We start from the raw sequence: 2,627 nt of genomic DNA on the forward strand, positions 1-2,627 counted from the left end.
AACAATTTCGAAATTCTCTATTTTATAAAAAAATTTTCGAAATTCTCTATTTTTAATAGAAAATTTTCGAAATTCTCTATTTTTTATAGAAAATTTTCGAAATTCTCTATTTTGTTATAGAAAATTTTCGAATTCTCTATTTTTTATAGAAAATTTTCGAAATTCTCTATTTTTTATAGAAAATTTTCGAAATTCTCTATGTTTTATTTATAGAAAATTTTCGAAATTCTCTATTTTTTATAGAAAATTTTCGAAATTCTCTATTTTTTATAGAAAATTTTTCGAAATTCTCTATTTTTTATAGAAAATTTTCGAAATTCTCTATTTTTTATAAGAAAATTTTCGAAATTCTCTATTTTTTATAGAAAATTTTCGAAATGCTCTATTTTTTAGAGAAAATTTTCGAAATTCTCTATTTCTATAGAAACTTTTCGAAATTCTCTATTTCTATAGAAGACTTTTCGAAATTCTCTATTTCTATAGAAAATTTTCGAAATTCTCTATTTCTATAGAAAATTTTCGAAATTCTCTATTTCTAGAGAAATTTCGAAATTCTCTATTTTTATAGAAAATTTTCGAAATTCTCTATTTTTATAGAAAATTTTCGAAATTCTCTATTTTTATAGAAAATTTTCGAAATTCTCTATTTTATAGAAAATTTTCGAAATTCTCTATTTTTATAGAAAATTTTCGAAATTCTCTATTTCTTATAGAAAATTTTCGAAATTCTCTGTTTCTATAGAAAATTTTCGAATTTCTCTATTTCCATAGAAAATCTTCGAAATTCTCTGTTTCTATAGAAAATTTTCAAAATTCTCTATTTCTATAGAAAAATTTCAAAATTCTCTATTTCTATAGAAAATTTTCGAAATTCTCTATTTCTATAGAAATTTTCGAAACTCTCTATTTCAATAGAAAATTTTCGAAATTCTCGTTTTTTATAGACAATTTTCTAATCGAAATTCTCCATTTTTATTGACAATTTTCGAATCGAAATTCTCTATTTTATAGACAATTTTCGAATCGAAATTCTCTATTTTTATAGAAAATTTTCGAAACGAAATTCTCTATTTTTATAGACAATTTTCGAATCAAAATTCTCTATTTTTATAGACAATTTTCGAATCAAAATTCACTATTTTTATAGAAAATTTTCGAAATTATCTAATTCTATAGAAATTTTTTTAAATTCTCTATTTCTATAGAAATTTTTTGAAATTCTCAATTTCAATAGAAAATTTTCTAAATTCTCTCTTTAAATAGAAAATTTTCGATATTATCAATTTTTATAGAAAATTTTCGAATTTCCGGACGGACATGGCTAGATTATCATAGAATCTAATAAAAACCTGGAGTATATAATATGTTCAAAACATACCTTTACATAACTGGAATTTCAATTATCCAAAATAGGAATTAATATCTCCACAAGCAATCTGGCCACTCTCCACAATTTTAGTTAAACATCTGTTTATTTACTCCAACATTAAAGTACTTGTGTTAATTTTTTTTTTGTATTTTAATTTTTCGGATCAGTCACAATAAAAATGGCAACCATAACGGACGAAGAGTGGGAAGAATACAAGGTACGATCATTCGATCAGTTTTATTTTCATTTTAAATTGAAAAAATAAGAACAAAATTATTAAAATATAATACAACAATAATTTTGCAGAAAAAAAAACAATAAAGTGTACGGCGATGAAGGCGAGGAACGGCGTAGACGTGCCATCGTGGCTCAGCGTAAGAAAATCGTCGAGGAACATAATCTAAAATATAAAAAAGGTGAAGTTGAATATCAGGGACGTCTTAATTCCATGTCCGATTATACGGATGAAGAAAGAACACGCATGCATGGTTTTCAAATGACATGAACAAAATCAAAAAAAAAAATAAGAAAACAAAAACAAAACTTTCGACGTGCGTGTCTGGACTGATAAGAAAAAATTTGATAATTTTCTAAGAAATTTTTAGTTTAGTTTAGTTAATTAAAGTAAATTTTTTTTATAAACATAACGCGTTTATGTTAAAAAGAAATTTTCATTTTTATGTTTGTTAAAAAAAAAAAAACTAAAAAACACATGCAGTATATTGTAATAATGATGTTAAATGTAAACAATAATAAAGATTACTACAAATTTAACATAAATTTGGTTATTTTTCACATGACAGCTGTTAAGTTACATTAAACGTTAACACAGTTAATTTGGAGCACGAACTCTGTTAATTACTTTAAAAAAATGTCTGCGCCAGGCATGGGAAATTCAGCACTTTAGTACATTTTAATATCGTAAAATTACCGCAGAGCCCGCACGACAATTTCAGAACTTTTTCTAGTCTATAATCTAGTCTAAAGTATAGTCTAGTCTATAGTGTTAGATATAGTCTAGTCTATATTTTAGAATATAGTCTAGGCTTCAGTCTAGTCTATAGTCGCGTCTAGACTTTAGTCTATAGTCTTGTATATAGTCCAGTCTATAGTCTAGTCTATTGTCTAATCTATTATATAGCCTAGACTATAGTCTAGTCTCCTAGTCTAGTCTATAGTCTTGTCTATAGTCTAGTCTATAGTCTTTCGTCTATAGTCTAGTCTATAGTCTAGTCTATAGTCTCGTCTATAGTCTAGT

At 24.9% G+C, this 2,627-nt stretch overlaps 1 protein-coding gene across 1 annotated transcript; it reads left to right on the forward strand.

Moving 5' to 3' along the window:
* Positions 1-1,675: 1,675 nt before the first annotated feature.
* Positions 1,676-2,149, forward strand: LOC119615599 (crustapain-like; the record flags this gene model as incomplete). Its single annotated transcript, XM_037971606.1, has 1 exon — positions 1,676-2,149. A coding segment is annotated over one exon (199 nt), but the record flags the coding sequence as incomplete, so codon positions are not given.
* Positions 2,150-2,627: the final 478 nt, after the last annotated feature.

This window comes from Lucilia sericata, unplaced genomic scaffold, assembly GCF_015586225.1.
Source record: "Lucilia sericata isolate MDLA Ls3-8-SP2 unplaced genomic scaffold, ASM1558622v1 Contig006130F_arrow, whole genome shotgun sequence".
Classification (NCBI taxonomy): Eukaryota; Metazoa; Arthropoda; class Insecta; order Diptera; family Calliphoridae; genus Lucilia; species Lucilia sericata.